The 20,815-nt window shown below is 41.0% G+C and overlaps 1 protein-coding gene across 1 annotated transcript in view; it reads right to left on the reverse strand.

The window, feature by feature from the left end:
• The window catches only part of SORT1 (sortilin 1), a gene marked incomplete at its 3' end in the record, with an annotated part of 59,312 nt that overhangs the window by 27,314 nt on the left and 11,183 nt on the right, over window positions 1-20,815 (reverse strand). The window contains 3 exon segments of the mRNA XM_084242450.1: window positions 357-459; window positions 7,708-7,781; window positions 9,422-9,481. Coding sequence (XP_084098576.1) covers window positions 357-459; window positions 7,708-7,781; window positions 9,422-9,481 — 237 coding nt within the window.

Below are 20,815 nucleotides of genomic sequence, written 5' to 3' on the forward strand. Positions count from 1 at the left end.
AACATTACTTGGTGCACTCCACTCCTCAAAAAAATTTGTTCTCCAGAATCAAGGTAGGGCATCAAACCTATAAATTTGAGGCAGGTCAGTCTGAGATTAGCTAGTTTCCCAAAACTGAGAACACTGTCTTAAAGGAGATTACATTTCAAAGCTAACTGATGATGACATGATTAAGTACACCTTGCCCAGGGCCCAAAAAAAGAATCTCTGTGCCGAATTCCATTTTTCGTTATGAATATTAAATAATGTTTCATTTTAAAATGCAGGAATATTCTAGCTGGGTCATTCTGACATTAATATCTGATAGACCCGCACGTGGTACCAAGCACAGCTTTATAGGGACAAACGACTCTCACCTTTCCAGAGTTCTCAGGACCAATCGCCATGCCAAATTCAGTGCGAATGAAGGTGTTATTGATGAGATTTGTAATATCCTTAAAGTTCTTTCCATAGTCCTCACTGAGAGAAAGAAAACAGACACACTTGAAATGTGGTGGTCACAGCATATTCAAGCCCAACTAGCTCCCATCCTCGCCTCTATAACTGAGGTGTTCACCCTCTCCTCAACAGCCACACACACCTCAGGAGAGCAAATTCCATCCCAAGCGCTGTTGGTGGCCTGATTAGTCTGAAGGAACGTTCCACCCTCTCACCAGTGATGGAGTCAGAAAACAGGGAGAGACCCAGGTTAAGTAACACTAAAGAACAGGCTTCCTCACCCTTAAGATGATATGGTCTGTCTTCCTTTAGACCAGTGTTCTCAACCAGGGTATTTTGCCTGCCACCCTCACCTGACCCCTCACAGACATCTGGTGATGTGTGGAGATACTGTTGGTTACCACAGCTCAGGACTGAGGCACTATCAACATCGAGTTGGTAGGAGCCCCAGATGCTGCCACATATCCTACAATGCACAGGACAATTCCCAGCAATTCTTAAAAAATTCTGGCCCCAAATATCAACAGCTCCAAGACTGACAGACCCTAACACTGCAGCAGTGAGGGCAGAACTCTGTGGACACAATGAGACTGTAACTTGAAGATGAAGCCAGCAAAAGGGGCTAGCACTGTTACGTAACTCTGGATTCCAGAGAAGTCGAGCCTATGGCTCTGGATTGAGCTGACCTGGAAGTCTGTCCTTCCTTTGTATTGTTATGAGTCATCATTCTCTTATTATTTAAGCTAGTGTAATTTGGGTCTCTGTGAAATGTGGTCTAAGGCCTCCTAATTAATTTATGAACGCGCAGTATCATGGGAGAGCTGAAGGGTAAGTAGCAGGAGTCCCAGGTCCCCCCCAGGAGATCATCATCACCAGGCACAAGTCTCCAGTGCACACAGCAGACAAACTAGAAAAAAATAAACTTAATCTCAACACTTGAGTTGTCAAAGTTTTTCCTTAAAGTTCATTCTATCTGTATCTTGAGTGGTTTCTGAATCCATGTTCAGATTGTGAAAAATAAAAGCAAAAAAATCAGTAACTGTCTAACCCTGACAGGCTTAATCCTATGTACAGTTCAGATACATCATACAGAATGTCAAATCTTAATGTTCATTCATTTAAGTGTCTGTCTGTGAAGTGCACTGTGTATGGCATGGCGTTGCCCAGTGAGCCATGTGATGTGCAGTGGTCTTCACTGAGAGAATATGTGACTTAAAGAGGGAACACATTTTGGTAGCAGCCTCAAAAAATAGAGTCACAGAGCTGTAGAACATGAGAGATGCAAGGAGCTGAAGAGAACTTTTGGCCCAACTCTCTTATTTTCACAGATGAGGAGTATGAGGAGAGGCAATTTGTCAAGAGTCATCCAGTTAATCTAGGGCAAAATTTAAATTTACAATCCAGTTCTCTTACCTCGCAGCCCCAGATTAGAGTCAACTTCTAATGATCTGTGAGGCGTTTTTCCTCTATAATCTCCAGTCTTTCTCTATCTGGATAAGGCTTACAGCTTGGTAGTAAAGGTCAGTTAAAAAGAAGTTGAGGCCCGACAAGAGGGGACGTATCCTTGTGTGTTTATAGGTCCCTGACACTAAAGCAAACTACATGTGACTTTAAAGTGTCTGGGTGACTCCTCAGACAGAAACTTCCTAGATAAACAAAATAGGAACTACGCGCCGCCCAACGGGTTCCTGCAGTATCCTTTTTTGGACTTTGCTGGGCTAGACCAATTCTTATTTTCCTGACAGCAGGCCAAGGGATGTGCAGAAACAGTTCCCTGCTTCACCAGCATGCTCGCCATCGACAGCTCAGACAATCTCCTGAGGGGGTTTGCAGCAATTCGGTCATCACCAGTTCACAAATCCTTCCTCCTCTATGACATCCCCAGAGGCCTTACAGGCCTTTTGGCAAACAGGCTTGCTTTTTAAGAACTTGCTGCAACAAACACATCCCTATGCTCCAGGGATAAAAGGGAATGTGACCAAAACAAGAAATCACCAATCATAATACACAATGATACTTTATCTAGTCAAAGAAATGAAAAAGCATGTGGATTAGTGTCGACCTGCTGGGGTTTATGTGGGGTGATTTTTAGGCCTCACTGGGCCCAAGGATACACAGTAAGATAATGCTGTGCTTTAAACTTATTTTTCCATCACCATACATATCAACATACAACATACATCATGAAGAATAAGTCAATGAAGCACCTTGAAAATAAATCTACTTTTCAAATGCCATACAATAATAGAGTTATGAACAGCAGTTAAAACGGTTAAAACTAAACACTATGAGCCATCTGCTTTAGAAGCAAGTCTTCTTAACAATTCTATACATCAGTCCAAATATATTACTGCTCTTTCTGGTTACCAAAAATAAATGGTAGCTTTTGCAGGTAGTATAAACATGCATGAGAACATGCACATTTGTAACTCAAGAAAATTGAAAATACAAATATTTTTGGCATACGGTCTAATACCTCCCAAAATAAAAGCCTAAACATAATTAAAATAACTGGGAAAAAATAATCATCACCTGGACTTCTGGTAAGAGATAATATCAAAACGCCTGGAAAGATGAAACACTCTCAATGGGATTTTTTTCAGGAAACTCCCATATTGATACAACCCAAATGTCAATAGTCAAAAATTTATACCCTTGGCTTTGACCACATTTTATTTACAATATATTGGAACTTGTGACACCAGGTTTTGACCTGCTCACATTTAATGAAAAGTGACAGTCAAAGAATCCTTAAATATCTGCAGTCACTAGATCCCTCCTGACGGAGACCTTATAGAACATAACTGTCGTGAATTACGGGGTCAACTGGAGTGAAGTTTCCAGTTAAAGGATCAATGTTAAAATGTGCCCAAGGAATCATAGACCTGAAGTTGCTGCCAGGTGAGACAGACAGAACTTGAACTTACATTAATCTGAGCTTCTGAGACTTCAGCCTCTTTACTTACCCCATCTGTCTAATGCTTTCTTGTGTCTTTAATATTTACCCTTATTGAAAAAGGATGTTTTCTGTAGCAATTATGAAAAGTGGGGAAATAAAGAAGATATTGTAAATGAAATCACAGAACTTATTATCATAAGGAGCATGAGTATGTACCTGGGATTTTATTTTGCTGTGACTGGCAAGACAACTCTAAGGACAGGGAGTTTCAAGGGAGTCTTTCCTAAGTGATGAAAACCACCTAGTTTCATGATTTTTATATTCCCTGAGTTTATAAAGTGAAGATGTAGTAAAATGCTATCATCAGATGTTTCAATAAACATTTTTGCAGGTAAATAAATTTTATAAATGGAGTTTATGCTAATGCTAATTAAAACAGGCACTGTTAATAATCTGCAGTAAAAATTGAATCATTAAGAAGGCTATCATACATGATTCCTTAGAGAAGCTGGTTCACTGTACTTTGCTTTACTATCTCTTGTATAAATTAATTCTTAAAAAAAACCCTCAAGTAACATCCTGAAAAACTCATGGAATAAACTAGGAGACTATGGGATAAACTTTAATGTTTCTTAAAGTGTATTAACTTTATCTCTTATAGATTCCCTTATTAATTTCCAAGATTTGAACAACTCTCAGTGAGAAATAAAAATCTCACACACCCAGGCCAACAGTTCTGTGGTAAGCAGGTACAAAATCCTGGTGTTGAATAACATGCCATGCGCCTCATCAAGTTCATCTTACAATGAAAAGTTAAAACTCAAGAGGCATAAAGCAAAAAGGTGCACATCTTTTAGTTGATAAAAATCAAGTTATCACGTTAACTATAGCTAATTTATTTCCTTCTTAACTTTGCATTTGCGAGAGGCAAATGTACTTTATAGTCTAGTATATAAGTTGTATAAATTTATATTTAAAAGAAAAATAAACATAAATAACAGAATCAAAATTTATACTATATAAAGATGGCTCTTTTAAATTAAAAGTATTACTGAATCATCCAATTTCCCCCTGATCATTGATGCCTAAGGACTTCATTGATTATTTCCCAGATCTTCCAACAATTGTTTTCACAACCGAAAGGTGGCTTATTCTCCCTCTAACTCGGCACAGGTAACACAACTCCTCGTAGCCTCATGAGTGTGTGTTGCGCTACTCGGAGAAGGTGGTGATCATCTCTTTTTACTTAAAGCCCAAATAAACATTTGACTACATAAGATCCAATAAATTATATAACCACTGAAGCTGTGGAAAACACAAGAGTCTTCAGGATAGCTTCAACAGGGTTTTATTTTATTTCCCAGTCAGATAACCCCAGCATGGTCAGAGCTCATGTTGACCCAACTGCTCCCTCCCTTCCCCATTTCTCAAGCAACACGTGCCTCTTGGCGGGCCTGTGCGACATGACCCCCTTCGGGCCAGTGGAAGAGGCAACATAGCATGTTTACAGTTTCCACCTCAGCTCTGGAAGTTTTCACTTCACAGCACGGAGGAAATAACATTCAAAATGACCTTGGTAAAAATAAACAAACCAAAAAATCTGCTACGCAACATGAAGAAAAAAAAAACCTTAATAACAGAAACCTTGTTTCTGTGACTTTACCAGAAACAAACAGGTCTCCTCTCTAGTACAGTAAATGTTAGGGGTTTCTCACAGACTAGACAAATATAGGATGAAAACGGGGCGAGTCAGGCGTCAGTAGGAGGTTAGTGTGTGAACAGCAACGTCGTGATCCCATTTGGGTTTGGGTTTGCTTGCTTAAAGCCACTCGAGATTGAAAAGCAGAAGGATGGGGAAAAAGTCATGAAAACACAATTCACCGCCCAGGGGTATGACATAGGGACCTGTCAGGTCCAGTTACAGTCACACAATTAAACGCAATGCAGGTATAAAAAATAAATTCCAAAGGCAAGACAATGCAGTTGAAACAACAGGTATTGAAGATTATTCATCCTGGAGAAGGAGTTTAGTAAACAGCCTCCAGACAGGAGGGATGAGCCAGAGAAGAGGTTTTCATTTGCTACTAAAAAAGCATCCTCATGACGCATGTGTGTGATAGTTATCATGGTGGCATTAATGATATAGGCACACCTGGTTTTATTGGGCTTTGCTTATCTCACTTGACAGATACTGCTTTTTTATAGAGTGAAGGGTGTGGCAACCCTGTATTAAGCAAATCTATCAGCACCATTTTTACAAAAGCTGGTGCTCACTTCTGGCCTGTGTCACGTTTAATTAAGGTGTGCACCTTGTTTTTTAAGATCTAATACTATCCACTGCTAGACTATAGTACAGTGGAACATGGCTTTTATACATGCACTGGGAAACAAAAAAAAAAAATTACTTGACTCAATTTTTTACGATATTTGCTTTATGTGGTAGTTTGGACCTGAACCTGCAATATTTCTGAGGTGAGTAAGAAAGTTATCTATGACATCAGTGGTCCAAAAGAGTAATGATTAATTAAACTCTGTCAGTCTAACAAAAATGATGGGTTATACTAACAGAAGGGATATGAAAAATATCAAGGTGGTTAGTAAGCACTGAACAATCCGATGGGATGTAGGTCTGATGTCAGGTGTTAGTAACTCTTGCATGTTAGCAGGGGCAAGGATGTAGGTATTTGTAGAAGTCATTGTGGCGTCTGGGGGCAGGCAATCACATTTTACCAATTGGCAGGAAGGCTTTCAATTCATTTGAACAACTGGTACCACAGTGCCAGTCCTGCTGGCAGCACGCCACCCTCAGCGTTGGCATGGCAGCAGGTGGCAGTGCCAAGTTCTCACTTGCAATTCAGGTGCTACAGAGTATAACTCGCCCACAGCTTTCAAGTGGACGGTACTGTCATTTTCCTTCTACCGATGACTTGCTCAAGTTCGTTCTGCTTGCAAAGTCATGCTTGACTTTATGATGAAATGTTTCTTTCCTTTAAAATTTCCAAATGCTTTATAATTGTGTCACTTTTACAATGAAAGAAAAATTGGTAAGAAAAACTATATCATAAGGAAAGATTTTATAACAGTGATGTTTCTTAAACACAGGAAAGTTACTGAAATTACAAAAAAACCCTGTAGATGTAATATTTTCCTTCCCAAACAGGATGCTTTTCATCTATCTGAAATGGTTCAACTACTATTCTAATTGAATAAACAAGGTCACCTATAAATTACAGCCTTTCTAGTAGCACTAGGATTCCGTAAGACATTGTCAATCCTATTGAACAAAAAATATAATCAGTTTAAAAAATGTAGAGAAATCAAGGCATTCATTCATTCATTCAGTTACTATGTACTGGCTGCCTGCCAGTCAGGCATTCAGTTAGTTGCTACAGAACCCTAAGTTAGTCTAGAACTTTGTCTTCATGGAGTATAGAGCAATTCCAAGAAGGCAACTCCTTCTTGGCCAACAGCACTGTGTTGAAGGGCATAGATGCGGGAACAGCCATCAAGGATGGTAGGCGTAAGCTACTAGGGAAGGTAGGTGTAATCCAACGCATGAATGGATTTATGTCAGAGTCTCAACATGGGCTCACACCCACATGGGCCAAAACCAACCGTCAAGTTAAGTTCTTTGGTTCCTGGGAAATTCCATGTCCTTGGGGTAGTTTCTCTGTTATCTGCTGGGATGTCATGTTTCTTTTGGTCTTCCAGGTAAGACACAAATGATTGAGAAGATAATGAACAATTTTGGGGAATTAGCCAGTCTTGAATCTTATGGTTAAGGAAAGAATCTCCTAGTTAACAAGCTGTCCCTTTGAGAACACAGTTCTGAAACTCTGTGAATGTCATAGTATATACGTTGGGTTCCAGAACACATGCTGCCACCATCATCACCAATGTGAATATCACAAGGCTCTTTGATAGGTCTTACTGGAGAACCTCCTCCTAATGTAGAAACAATTTGTTTGAGGCTTAAAATGTTACATGAACAATATTTACTTGGAAGGTATAGTGAGGATTTTTACTTCAGGGATACAAAAAACATTTTGTGTTCATAACAAATAGAAAGATGGTTCAACTCCATGTTACTGTCCCATAAATAAATATCTTTTTAAGCCACACACCCATCTCTTTAGATGCTTCCTTCATCTTTCTTCACTGTTTGTCATTCAGTTAGATCAGCATACACTCCCTGGAAGTAAATCCTTTTTCATACTTCTTCATGTTGCTAAGTTATATGTTAAAATGTGCTGAGTTATGAGCCCAGTGAAAATTTAAGATGCCTAGATCTTTCTATGATTAGTCTTCATCACATCAACATGGAGTAACACAGTCACAATTTGGCTCCAGTTACATGGCATTTGACTCACCTTCTATATAACTTGGACTGTCCAAAAGTCATAATTACCAGAGGTACATGGAAGGTCGTCAAGACTAGAATGACCTGGAGAAGACAAAAGTATACAGTCAATAAGAAAGATAGTCCAGGCATATCCCTGGTGGTGCAGTGGTTCAGCGCTGGGTTGCGAAGCTGCCTGCAGCCTCTGCAGTGCCAGTTCGATCTCCGGCTGCTTCCCGGCCACCGGAGGAGGGTCCCACATGGCACGCAGACCTCTCCTGCCGCCCGCTGCTCCCCTCAGCAGTGTACTTCGGTCCTTCTGCCTGCTCTGCTCCCCGCTCTGGCTCTGGTGAATTCTCTCACCCTCCCGCGCTTCAGACTGTACCCAGTGCTTGTATAAATAAATAAAATAAAATCTTCAAATCTTAAAAAAAAGAAAAAAAAAAAGAAAGATAGTCCAATTACACACTTGCATGTGACAGAATTAAGTCAATGGCTGGAAGACTGCAAATAGTCCCTTTGGAATGGCCTACATTGTAACATATCCAAAAACAAGGAAGGTGCAACTTACAATTATTCAAGATCTCAACTCAGCTGAGGTGCTGCCATTACACATCTAACCAACTCACATTAACAACAAAGGAAGGATTTAATTATACTGTATCCATGTTGCTGTACAATATTATCAAATAAGAATCACCCTCTGCTTACAGAAACTAGAATATTGTGAGTGGTCTGACAGAGGTCACTATGTCACATATCTCTATCCTTTTCTCTTTCTCCCTGCTGAAGTTAGTATTTTAAACTAGTATTTTTCTGGAAAAAATATGTAAGGAGAAGAGTCTGATAGATTAGAGTAAGCAGCAAGAGTCTCAAATAGCCATATAATAAGAAATCTTGATATACCAACTATTTTGATAAGTAGACAAATCATGGAAATTAGAGCACAACTTGAATTTTAGGAAAAAACTGAGACATGTTTAAAAAAATTCTATCAGATATTTAAAAATTAGTTAGAGTAAGAAATTTGGAACTTGCTCTTTGGCACCAGAATTATACTTCTTCCCACTCTTGATATAGTCATCATGTGCCTCGAAGCTGTGATGCATGCATTATGGAAATACCAAGGGCAAACAGAGTTATGGTCTCTGACTCCATTCAGGCAGCATAGTAACAGAGCCAGGTAACACCAAACTGATCCAAGCCCTGTGGCCAACACAGCCTCAGTGTACGCTCCTGTTGGAGATGGGCCACATATCAGAAGAGGAGAGGAGCTGACTGACTCCCCTCCCTTCCCCCAATCCCGGCAGTACCTCCTTTGTGGAAGGGGAAGGGACAAGGGATGGAGTTGAACAACCACTAGCCTGTGGGTGCCACAGTCCTTCAATATCCCCTGTGGGAAATGCGGGAAATGATCCAGGACCAACACAATTTGGAGGAAAATGACAAGATGTGTAGTGGCAGTTTCCAGTTTTTACACAGGGTCCCCCAGTACTGTAAGGCTCCCTTCTCAGCACTTAGCACCCTCCTTCCTCTTCTTGCTCATGCTGATGCCAAGCAATCACCTGGGGGTAAACAGTCGTCATCAGATGCTCCCAGTTCCAAAGCAAAACCAAACCAAACACAACTTCCTGAAAGTGTTCTGCAAACATGCATTTCCTGCACCTGAGGTAGGAGACTAGCTCAGAAAGGAGAATACATCATTGCTTGCTAGGCTGTATTAACAAACTCGAAGTATTACTTACCCCAGTGCGATCTCCAACCCAAGACAAGGATACGGAGCCACTGAGATCATCAAACACGTGCTAGAAAGGGGGAGGAGGGAAAGAAATTCATTTAGAAATGATATCTCTCTTTCAATCTCTGCCTTATATAGAGTATTTAGGACATTACTATTTCAAAGGAATTAAATGCATATGAGAGGATGTAGATTCCAAGTACAAAATTTGGGAGAGACAAGATTTAACTACTTAACCTGAATTATAAATAACTTAGATATTTTCATTTTCTTTCATATGAAGTAAGCCAAGCAGAGTTTTCTTCACTGCACCAGATGGGGAAAAGGGATAATGTAATTGCTTTCTCCAACAGAACTAAATATAAAAATATAGAAAGTATTCTTAGGGTGCTTTAAAGCAAGAGATCACAGCCCACACTGACAGATATAATTGTAACCCCATCAGCATAAGTTAAATTTTTCTAGGCAACCTTCACAGTATGGCTGAACAGTTAGTAGCTGAGTTTCTTTTGCTTCTAGACTAACTTGTGCAAAATGGCAAGGGACAAAAAGAAAAGAGCTGAGGCCCTTGTTTCATCCTTTCATTTAATAACAACAGTTAATAACAGAACCACCTTAACAGAGCTGTGGTGAGAGTGAGGAGGAAAAACAGGAAGAGTGGAATGAAATACCCAAAATATGGTAAACATGGAAACAGTGTTCTACTATCTTGGGGTTTTGGTTTTCAAATACTTTGTCTCTTTATAAAATAATACATATCCATTAGAGGAAACATAAACAATAATAGAAAGGGATAATGAGAAAAATATAAATCAGTCATACTATCACACAGAGCTCTTCAAGGTTAACATTATGTGTATAATCTTCTACATCATTTTTTTCAGCTGATAAAAAAACTAAAAATTCCAAAACAGGCAACACTGGTACTTGGTAAACACTTCCAACCACACAGAAACTCATACAGTAAAAGATGGAGGTCCTTCCTCCCCCGTCACGTGTCCCATCATCCCAAGCCCCAACACCCAGAGGGGTTAAGAGTTTAGTATATATTTCTACTTAGTGTTGGCAATTATGTTTTTTCTCTTGCAAAGACATATCGTATTAAGATTTCTTTTTATTTTCAACATGCTTGGCATTTCCGAATAAGAGCGGTCTCTTAGGAGTAGAGGAAGAAATGTGTATATCCCTCTATATCCCCCATGCCTACTACCACAGCTTGCACACTCAAATAAGTATTTGTTGAAAATGATTATACATCCTTCTCAAACCACAAACTTGAACTCAAAATAGGACATGTCTATAAACGGAGAGATGTCCACCAACAGTGACTCAAACCATCAATCCCAACAGAGAAATGTGGAGACAAAAATCAAAACATGAACTGGTTTGCTTATCTTCTAATTTTCCCCGTAGACCTCTAGAACAGGCCTCTGAATTCACCCATGCTATCCCCCTCTGGACTGCAAGTAACTTTGAGGTCAGTAGAATCTCCTGTACAATCTCTGCAAATAGTACAACCAGTGCCTCACAGAGGGCGTGCTCAGTAAATGCTGGTTAACTCTCAAACACTCAGAGCTTCTCACAGCTTCTTCAGGACAGAAAGGCTATTCATACATGTAGTAAGCTGGCCAAGCGTCTAAGAAAAGAAGGGCTGCCAGAGACATCTGGAACCAGAAGCTTGAAAACTGACACAGCAATGTGTCTTCTAAGATTTCTCACAGGGAACAAAAAGGCATGTTCTCTTAAGCGAGGATACAGTGTCTGAAATGACATGGCGCTCCTTGAGGAAAAGCAGGGCTCTCCAGAGCACAGAGGGACCACATGAGCTGAGCACTACCTAAACATAGGCTCTCTTTCCAAGGAAGGTTCTGGTCATAACAACTTAGACTACAACAAAAGAAAAGTTCTACTGCTGGAGTTCTGTTATCCTGGTCTGGACACAATATAGTCATTCTTAAACCAAATCAGGACCTGCAACTTTCACCTTTCAGGCAGCGCTGCACACATCTGGCCCAGCAGCACACCACGGACATTGCTCACATTTTCCTACTTCAGTCACAGGAGAAGGGTTATCAGATGTCATTAGGGCGCCTCAGCCTCACCAAAACAACTCAAGGGGTAGATATCTCACTCATTATCCAAACAATTTCTTTGAAAGGTAAGTCATTTGTTAAATATAATTCAGTTCTCTACTACCCTTACCCCTCACCTTCACTCCTCCCCAATAATCCATTAAAATTTACTTTCAAAATAGACAAACGAAAAAATCCATCCACAGGAGATGCAGCGAATTCTACAAATCGGTCTTTAACATTCTTACATTGGTAAAAGAGTGAAGTGAAATGAGATCTAACAATAGACCAAAGCTCAGGTGGGGACAAAAGGGTCATATGAGGAGACAGATCCAGGAGAGTGGGGTACCAAGAACATAGATACAATCCTACCCCTCAGTGGGGAAGGGAGAGTGGATGTCCAAAAGGGTACATAACCTGGTCATGGCAAGGAGATAAATTCACAAGTGTCAGCAACGGCCGTCCATTTTGATGCTGAATCATTTATCGCATTCAACACAACATGCATGGCATGCTACATGGCTGCAGAGGGAGCTTAGGTCTTTCAAAATTTGTGTTACTTTTAGAGCAACAAGAGCTTGTCTACCCCCTCATAGGACCTGCTGCCCATCTGGTGCAAGGACTGAGCCTGTTCATTTTAGTGACTAATATGTAACGCAGCACCTGGTAGGCACTCAATAAATACGGAGCTTATTTTAAGAACAACTTGTGAAGCTCTGAAGGGAGGACAAGGAAGAAAAAAAGATAAGGTAACAGCCACTAATTTGCCCATGATAGAAATAAGTATGAAGGGCCTTCCCTGGTGGCGCAGGTGGTTGAGCGCCGCGCTGTGAAGCTGTCCACAGCCTCTGCAGCACTGGTTTGATCCTGGCCAGCCAGTGAGGGTTCCACATGGCACAGTAGACCTCTCCTGACTCACCCGCTACTTCCCCTCAGCAGTGTATTTCAGTCAGTCTGCCTGTTCTGTTCCCCACTCTGTCTCTGGTGAATCCTCTCACCCTCCCATGCATCTTACCTGTACCCCAGTTCTTGTATAAATAAATAAATCTTTTTTTTTTTTTAAAAAAGAAGTAAGTATGAAATGCAAAAGTTTTCTTCTGAGAGGACTTCTGCTTCTGGCCAAGATGGAGTAAGAAGGATCTGCCTTCCCACCTGAAACAACTAAAAACACAGAACACATGAAAAAGTATGTCAAGATATTGGACAAAGGACAATGATCCCTGAGAGGCAGGGAATGAACGAGGGCTTCATACTGCTGTCGCTATCTGGAGAGGAGCTGCAAGCCAGGGGCAGGGCAGGGGCAGGGCAGGGCAGGGCAGGCAGAGTCCAGGGCTCCCTCAGCTGCAGAGAAGCACTGACAGTCTGGGAAGGCTGCAGGGGCGAGGCTTCCCAGGGTGGCGAGCCAGCGAGGAGAGAGCTGCCCAGAAGAGAGCTCTGGACAGGAGCTCCCAGCTACCCACCACGCTCAGCACAAACCTGTCAGGAAACTACCTAAAATCAGGGAAGGAGCCATCTGAAAGAAGGGAAGAAACAACATCTTGGCTTCACACAGAACCAGAAATAAAATAATTCTTGTTCCAAAGAACCATATTTCACAAGAACTAGAGTACGCAGAGATGTCTGACCTCAGTAATGAAGAAAAATTGACCCTTGGCTGAATGCTCTTCTGGTTTCACATAAATAAGCTTAAAAGCGAGACTGAAAAGTAATCAACTGCCAAGCTAAGTATGTCCCAGAACAAAGTTCAAAAATATTTATAGGAATATAAAAATATCCAGCACTACAAGATAAAATTCACAATGTTCAACATTCAGCTAAAAAACAAACAGGAGGCCTTCCTGAATGTGCAGAAGATTAAGTCTCAGCACTATGAAGCTATCAGCAGCCACTGCAACATGAGTTCGATTCCGGCTAGGGAGCTAACCGACATGTAACAGACCTCTCCTGTCTTGCCCGCTGCTCCCCTCAGCAGTGTATTTCAGTAGATCCAGCTGTTCTGCTCCCCACTCTGTCTCTACTGAATCCTCTCATCCCTCACACCTCTGGCCTATATCCCAGTTCTTGTATGTATAAATAAATTTTTTTAATTCATTTTTATTTTTTTAAAGTTTTTTTTTAAAAAAGATTTTATTTATTTATACAAGCACTGGGTACAGTCAGAAGCACAGGAGGGTGAGAGAATTCACCAGAGCCAGAGCGGGGAACAGAACAGGCAGAATGACGAAGGACACTGCTGAGGGGAGCAGCAGGAGGCAGGAGAGGTCTGTGCGCCCTGTGGGACCCTCGCCTGGCGGCTGGGGATCGAACTGGCGCTGCAAAGGCTGCGGGCAGCTTCGCAACCAAGTGTTCAACCGCTGCGCCACCAGGGAGGCCCTCTTTTTTTTTTTTTTTTTAAAGAGAGATAACCAAACACTCCAATAACCATACACTCAAAGAAGCAAGAAAACAGAATTCATAATAAGAAAATCAGACTGACCCAAAACAACACTGATAATAGATCTATAAATAATGACATTAAAGCCATCATAATTACATTTCATATGTCAAGAAGTCAGAGAATAGATCATGTTAAAATAAAAGCATGGAGGGGCCTCCCTGGTGGCGCAAGGGTTAAGCACGGCACTATGAAGCAACCCACAGCCTCTGCAGCATGAGTTCAATTCCCAGCTGGCCAGGGAGGTAGCCCACATGGCGCGGCCGACCTCTCCTGTCTTGTCTGCTACTCCCCTCAGCAGTGTACTTCAGTCAATCTGCCTGTTCTGCTCCCCACTCTGTCTCTGGTGAATCCTCTCACCCCTCGCACCTCTGGCCTGTACCGCAGTTCTTGTATGCATAAATAATTCTTAAAAAAATAAAATAATGGAATAAATTGGTTTTTAGAGATAAGAATTACTATGTCTGAGACGAAAATTAAACTGAAAAAGATGAGTAGACGATTAGATATAGCAGAAGAGAAGATACCAATGGAAACTATCTAAAATGAAAAACAGAAAAGACAGAAAAAATGAACAGAGCACTACTGAGCTATAGAACCTCAGGCAAGCTACTATATGTGTGACTGGGGTATCAGCAGGATGTGTGGGAGTATCGGGGATAAAAAAATTTTTTTGAGGAAATAGTGAAAATTTCTGCTATTTAATGATAAGTATCTGTGAGCTCACAAATCCCCAAGCTTGAGAAACACAATGAAAACTACCAGAAGGTACATCAGGGCCTCCCCGGTGGCGCAGCGGTTGAGCGCTGGGTTGCGAAGCTGCCCGTGGCCTTGGCGGCGCCGGGTCAATCCCTGGCTGCTCCCCGGCCACCGGAGGAGGGTCCCACAAGGCGCGCAGACCTCTCCTGCCGCCCGCTGCTCCCCTCAGCAGTGTACTTCGGTCCTTCTGCCTGCTCTGCTCCCCGCTCTGGCTCTGGTGAATTCTCTCACCCTCCCGCACTTCTGACTGTACCCAGTGCATGTATAAACAAAACAAACAAACAAACAAATAAATAAATAAAACATGCCTCTATTAAAAAAAATTATTAAAAAAAAAGAAGGTACATCATATTCAAATGTTTAAAATCAGTGATAGATAAAAATCTTAAAGAGCATCCAGAAGAAAAACTTGCATTACATACAGAGGAGCAAACTATCACAGCAGACTCTTAGAAACAAGGTAACCAGAGCAGTAGCATCCTCAAAGAACTGGAGAAAAACTCTCAAGTTAGAATACTATACTCAGTGGAAAAAAAAAAAACAACTCCTAAAAATTGATGTTTTGGGGTTATTTAGACAGTAGTGAGTGGTAAGTAATTAAACTTTTGAAGAAGTGCGAAGCTGTACTCCTAAAACTTAAATAGTGCTGTAAACCAACATTACTGCATTAAAAAGGGAAGGAAAAGGGAAATATAACCAAAATGAAAATGCATACATTGTGCAAAAATGAAAAATGATATAAGAATTATATAAATTAAAATATAAAAATGAATACTTTTTTAAAAGGGGGGAGGGGAAAATGCAGGCTAGAGAAGAGCGGTTCTGTTCTGACATATCCACTGCTTCTCAGCAGTGGGTGGTGGGCATGTCTGGCAGATACAAGAGAGAGATGACACCAGGCGCAAGACCTGCCATGCAGCCACAGCTCCACGTGCCCTTGTGGGCCCAACCATCCTGGTTCCGAATTATCCCAGCTTGAGTGATCTCTTCCTGGGTATTATTCTCACAGCACTTAATGGTCATTGTTTATACTATAGCTATTCACGCATTTGGCTGCCTCTCAAATTATGTTAGGAATTCTTAGATGGCAGACACTAACATCTGGTATTACCCATCAGGTCTACCACAGGTCTTAAATATATTAAGTGCCCCACAAACATCTCTATAAAAGTCTTCACACATCCCTGCTACCAAAACATTACTGATCTGTATGTGACCTCCTTCTACCGTGGTTACACAATTTCAATAAACAATGGTGGAATAAGGTTTATCCCTATGCCTTTACTACCGGTCAGAAAACACTGTTAAACATTAGTACATGTTCTTGGGTGTTCACACATATAATAGTGACCTTCCCATTGTGTTCACCATTAACTCCACGTTGCCAGAAATTGGTAAGAGGCCCTGAACACGTCAAAGTGTTCTAAAGGCACTGGCCAGAAGAGAAATTCAGATATCTGCATATGAAGAAAAAGAGGTCTACTAACTGGGATTTTAGCAGTGCTCACAGAGGAGGGAGCAGATACAAGCAACAGAAGATGGTGAGAAGACAGGTCTGCAGGTAGAACAAAGAAAGATACACGCCAGTCTTTCAAAACATGTTAAAGGGTAACACAAAATAAATATCTCCAGCTAGTAAAGTGTTCTGTATATAGTAAATGCTAATAGGTACTTGTTAAATTATAATCTCAAGATCAGGATAAACAAAGTCAAGGAGGAAATAACAGGAACATAAAAATTGAGAAAAGTGCATAGAAGAAGAAAAGTACTTCTGCTTGAAATACCCACAGTAGCTGAGACAAGGGAGAGGGATCACTTACTCAGGCAGACATGGTTCCCAATGGAATATTCAACTGAGCATAATCAACCAATAAGTTATGGTTCAATTGTTCTAATCACAGTAGAGTAAGAAGAATAAAAGAACTATGAGCAAAAGACAGAGCTTTGTGGCTAGAAAGAACTGAAAGGCAGAATAATCCCTTTATTAGGAAAAACCCCAAGCCTCCAACACAATATTACCAATGAATATACCACAATATTAAAAGACTGAACAATAAAAACATGTAGGAATCAAGGAAGCCTCTCAATACATGGTGGAGTGAATGTCTACCTCCAGACTGCCACAAAGAAAGATACTATGTTGGGTGGAGACATGGGGGGGAGGTGAAGTATGTTTTATTTCTGGTAAACAATAGCTGTGTTGTTCCTTTGTAATGTGCCTAAGAGGTAGATTATTTAGCACAAAGAGAACCTGATCTGGCCACAACATTTTGTTAAGCATTTAGCCAAATGTATGACCTAGAAATAGGCCAAAATTAAAGGAAACCCTGTAAAATGCTGTTTGTGTGACAATCCTAGAGCCAGTATCCGGAGAGGCCAGAGTAAACACAGTAATTGAGATTACTTAATCATACCCTGGGATAGGAAGCTCGGAAGCCAAAAAGTTGAAGATCAGCTATGTAAAATGCAAGCTTTATTCTGTAAGGAGCAAATGAGTGTGAAATTTGCCACCTCTAGAGAGATTCATTAATGCCCTAGCACAGTTACTGGCACAGGCATAGACCAGATGGATCAATGAATAAAACACATTTCAAGAGTGGACAAGATTTCATTACTGAACTATAAAGCCAGGATTTAAAGTTAATGGTGGGCCTCCCCTGGTGGCACAGAGGTTGAGGGCTGGGCTGCGAGGCTGCCTGCAGCCTCTGCAGCACGGGTTCGTTCCCCCGACCACTGGCAAGGGTCCCACACACAAAAAAATAATAAAAAAAAAATAAAGTTAATGGTAACAGTGTTCGAAAAAACACTTTTTGGTTTTTGGAAAAAATGAAAAGCTGGATTTCTAACTCCTCTTTTATCCCTACTCTGAATTCCACATGAAGAGTTCAATAGAAAGTGATAAACATAAAAATCCTAGAGGTATGCATGAGCATTTTAATAATCTTAAGAGAAGATTGCTACCAAAATGATACAAAACAAAGGGTTAATAAAGGAAAACTTTAAAGGATATAGACATGGCCGACAAACTTATGAGAGGCTATTTAATCTCAAATATCATCAAAAGTAAATTCAAGGAAAATAAAGGGATCACACATTCAACCTTTCAGAGAAGCTTGACAAAAAGTATCCAGCAAGGGCCTGGAGACTAGAGTAGCCAGTATGTAAGCAGTTACAACTTCCAGAGAGCTATTTCTCATCTGAATCACAATGGATTAAAATGCCCACACTGGACCCAGCTCTCCCACTCTTAGAAATTATTCTATAATATGTAAGAGGCCATGGACCATGCCAGACAGCTCATACATTATCACTTAATCCTTATAATAACCCCATGGTGTTACTTTATACCTGTATATCTTAGATGAACACCTGAAGCTTTGTTAAGTTGTGCTACGCATTAAAACAACAGACCAGGTGCTGCCGATGTTTCAAGTTATTTGCTGACATTGAAAGATGTTGATAACCTGACCAGTAAAAAACAGGTTACAGACTAAGGAGGAACTTCAGAATATTAACAGTAACTGTTTCTAAATAGTAGAACTTTCTTTTTTTATGATGTATGGTTAATGGTTTCCAAGCTTTTCTGCCCTCCCACCATTAGGATTGCACGCGTGATGGTCTGTACCTATTCGTTACATTGTTGTAAGTTATATTGTTTACTTCTGTGGGCCATGGCAGCAGTATTGAGAGATTCGCCAAGCAGAGCCAGGAGAAAAAACAGGAGAGAGAAGGGGAGAAAGAACACCAGAGAAGCCCAGAGTGAAGACTTGTCCCTAGGCTTGAAGGCCTCCTGACCCCCCCTGCCGTGTACCTATTTGCTGCACTACATGTAACAGCTCAATAAAAGCCTAAGAAAGCCACCAAGGGCTCCAGGACTCCTTTACCCGTCTGCCAGATCATAGAAATTCTGCACTGTGCCCATCCTGCCATGACAATGATTTTTTTAAAGACTACTTGAATTACTCTGCACCTCATCTCATGTCATTTTTATTTCAGAAAAAAAAAGATATGTACTTAAATGGGTGGCATAGAATGCATTTATTTTTCTATTACAATGGCTGATAGGTGGGTGGACATAAAGACAGGGTCTAGGGCCCTCACCACTCCAAGCAGCTTGTATTGATGTAAAGTATATTTACTAACACCACATCCCCAATGTTCACAGACACACTAGTCTTTCTGAACCATGTTCAGGCTTCTCTTCCTCACCTGTTGAAGAGTGATTTCTAAAGCCCCATGACGCTCACAGGCACCGTTGCTCCTGTAAGAGAGCTCTGGGCAGCAGAGTTACAACCAAATTGTTTTTCAGGAACTCATTAGGTTAGAAAACAGGAACGAGCTTGTGTTACCTTCTCAGAAATACAATCACCTGATAGCTGATGCAGCCATATACCTGTTGCCTCCCATTTTAAACTTTGGGCTCCACACATTTCCCCCCCCCCCCATTTTAGAAATCATGCATTATCACAAATGTCAATTTCTGTGGTCATGTGACTAATTCCTAGTGCCAGCTGGAAAAAAGAGAAAGCCCACAAAACATAACATTCTTCACAGAAATAACTTTACCTTAATATCTTTTAAACCAAAAGTAAATGCTGAAAGAACATTGGCCCAACCAAGCAGGGGTCAGTTTCACATGCGGGGGCACTACCTTCCCATCAGGAACCACCTCTCTGGCAAGTAGACCCGGGAATGGATTCAGTGATAGTGTCCTTCACACACATTCCTTCTTCGACAGTGTGGCTGCGTGCTGAGCTCGGGGGAGACGACACTGACCACAAGCCTGTGCTCCTGCCGTTCCTGCTCTAGCAACCTTCTCACAGGAGCCTGAAAATCACACTCAACATGCTCAACATTCATTCTGTAGAATTAAGCCTATCAAAGTGAAAATAAAATTACAGAAGTATGTGAAAGCTACTCCAATAACTACCTGGATGGGGAAACAGGCACAAATTATTTTCTCTCTGGGGAATGTATTTCCTCAGGAGTAAGAGTGAACTGTGCTTTCTCTCACTGTAGTAAAAGGAATCAAATGAGATTACATATAAAAGCAAAGTACTGTGTCCCCATAAAGTCTGGGAATTTAAGGTTAGGCCTTCCAACCCCACTGGGGAGCACGGGTTAGGGAGGACTCAGCGGTGAGCAAGGGAGGTCTGGAACATGAACTGGGTGAAGCTCTAGCCGGCAGGAAGGAATCTCAACAGAATAGAATTCTGTTAAATAAGTCACTGCCTAAGATCATAAAACACAAGCCAAAAATAAGATAAAAAATGTTCCAGTTCACATGGAGACTATTCTTAGAAATGAAAAAGCAAAGCATAAAATATGGAAGTTTTGAAATCTTCAAATATTCAGAGTTTTCTGAGAGGCAGGATGATACAGAGGAGACTACAGGGCTAATCATCAGGCAGCCTGAATTTTATTTCCAGTTCCGCCAAAGGCTGTATGAACCTGAACAGCACAATCTAACTGTAATTTTGCCAAGGAAAGGGGGCTAGAAAGACAATCTTTCTAATCCTTGCAAGCTTTAGAATTCTATGACTCATCAATAATTGAGCCACTCAGTTTGCTTTTTGCACTACTGTCTTTGTTGGGGGTGTGTGGGGCGGGGAGAATCAGCTCCCTGTTTCACAACATTTGAGGGCTAAAAGGAGCGGGTAACAAACCTCCGTGAGCTGCAGGCCCCAACACTGGGCACTCCCTGGAAGAAGGCAAGGGCGATCTCTGAGGCCACTTGCCCATGATACAAAGCCGTGCACTTACATCTAAGAGGAGATCGCAATAATTTAATTTGCTAAATTTGTTAGAATGACTTAAAATTACTCATCTGTTTTCTTAGTTTACAGATGCAGCAAATAAAATTTGGGGGACAGTGTATTTAGAGATAATAACAGCAGAAAGGAGTGGAATATTGCAAGGGTGCGATTATTTCTTCAGGGAAAAAAGTAAACAAGCAGACAGTGACACTATGGTATAAACCTGGGCCGCAGGAAGTGGGAGAAAATAACTCCACATGTCTCAACAGCCCTTGAAGGCATCAGCGTTAAACCACATCAAAATAATTCAAATCATGGTAGAGCATAACTTAATCGCTTAACGATCCCTGGTCATTAAGAAGGGTGGCTAAAATTGCAAA

The sequence above is a fragment of the Talpa europaea genome (genome assembly GCF_964194135.1).
Source record: "Talpa europaea genome assembly, chromosome: 9".
Classification (NCBI taxonomy): domain Eukaryota; kingdom Metazoa; phylum Chordata; class Mammalia; order Eulipotyphla; family Talpidae; genus Talpa; species Talpa europaea.